This window comes from Corvus brachyrhynchos, unplaced genomic scaffold, assembly GCF_000691975.1.
Source record: "Corvus brachyrhynchos isolate BGI_N302 unplaced genomic scaffold, ASM69197v1 scaffold116, whole genome shotgun sequence".
NCBI lineage: Eukaryota > Metazoa > Chordata > Aves > Passeriformes > Corvidae > Corvus > Corvus brachyrhynchos.
In genome coordinates this window covers 12400766-12402424 of record NW_008240221.1, presented here as the reverse complement: position 1 = coordinate 12402424, position 1659 = coordinate 12400766, and the positions used below count along the sequence as shown (strand labels likewise).

The 1659-nt window shown below is 42.3% G+C and overlaps 1 protein-coding gene across 1 annotated transcript in view; it reads right to left on the bottom strand.

Annotated features, from left to right (window-relative positions):
* Positions 1-1507: 1507 nt before the first annotated feature.
* Positions 1508-1659, bottom strand: part of LOC108449256 (kelch-like protein 29) — a 107047-nt gene continuing 106895 nt past the window's right edge. Inside the window, exon 5 of the mRNA XM_017744922.1 lies at positions 1508-1537. Coding sequence (XP_017600411.1) covers positions 1508-1537 — 30 coding nt within the window. The remainder of the gene's footprint in view (positions 1538-1659) is intronic.

Below are 1659 nucleotides of genomic sequence, written 5' to 3'. Positions count from 1 at the left end.
AGCTGATGCTGCTGGCCCTAAGTATGCAAGGCATTTAGGAGTATTCCTAACCTCAAGTGTGCAGTCACTGATGTGCTCATTTGTCTCACTAGGTTAGTGTCACTAGGGCTCAGATATGTGATCAAATTAGTGCTGTGAAAGTGGTTTAAGCTTATGTGTTTTCCCTTGTATTGTATATTTGCACGTGTCTCCAGTGACACCAAGTAATCCTTTAAATTGTGTTAATTTGATCATGCATCTGAGTACCCAGTGCAGCAAATTGGGATAGGTGGCTATGGAAAGTGGAGATGATGCCTCTTAGAAGACAGATAACTCCTATGGAGGAGAGAGACATCCAGCAGAACTCAGTCTACCAGGATTAGAGTATAAATCTCTCCCCTTTCTCCTTCTACAAAATCAATGGTTTGTAACTTATAAATGTGACCTAACAAATTGCTTTTGCAGACTTTGGGCCTTTTTTCTTATTTTTGTAAAGTGAAAGAATTAATGATACTCATAAAATTGTTGGTTAATTTTTGGCTACCTGACTGGGCCAGTATCTCTTAAAGTCCATCCAGAGAGAGCTCAAAAAGCAATTCAGAAGCTCACCATCCAGCAAGAGCCCCCATCATATTTGGGGTTTGGAGCTGAAAACTTAAAAGCAATCCAAATATTTAGTTTTAGGGAAGTACTGCTGAGATTGTATCTGAGCTCCTTTTCAAGGGAACTTTGGTAAGGGTTTACACATACCAAAGTACAATTTATGTAAAGAGCAGGAAGAGTTATTGGACTGATCATTTTTAATAGAGATTCCTTGTCTTTAATACAGAGCTACACAACAGAACTTAATAGCTTGTGGCAAATAAATAATTTACACATGGATTGTGTCTGAATACAAATGCATACATAAAATATCACAGACTTAATGAAGGTGCTGGTTTTTTAGAAAATCAATTTAATTGATTTTGCTGATAGGTCTGCATTAATATTTTCGTAAGCTCCATTTTGCTTTACCTGTACACGTGGTACCAGTTGTGATTTGTAAGGGAGGAAGGGAAAACTCTGCAAATGCAGTTGGAAACTCAGCACACAGAGCATAGGTAGTTTTGAAGTGTCTGGGGTAAGACATTCAGAAATAACACTCCACCGTGACCCAGTGGAGGGGCTCACTTACAAAGTACTCCTTGGAAAAGGTCAACCTCTCAGAACGCTCATGACTATTCAGGGTGTTTTGCAGCATTTGAGCCCAATGAAGCTGGTAATGAAGAGTTTTCCCCTTAACGCTGAATGTGTCGGGTTGTTCAGCTGCAATAAGCTTGACTTGTGTTTGGCTTGGGCTCCTACCAGAGCAGGGAGAAGACAAGGGCTGAAGAAGGTGGTCATTGTTGTGGCAGATGCACAACTGCAGCCAGGAGAACAGTGGTCGTATGGAAACATGGGGCATATTTCACAGGGAGAGGCATGGGATGATGGCTGCTTTACCCTTGGGAACACCGGCTTATCTGATGGGCCTGAAAGCTGCTTTTCACTACTTTTCACCCAGAGCTTGTCCTACCTCCTGTTGACACACAGTTTTTTATTGTCAGTAACTCACAAAAGCTCTGCATTTTAGAAAAGCGCATAGGCAGCTGCCAGGGCTGGGCTGGCGGGCCCACAGAGAGCGGTGGGGATGCCGAGGGT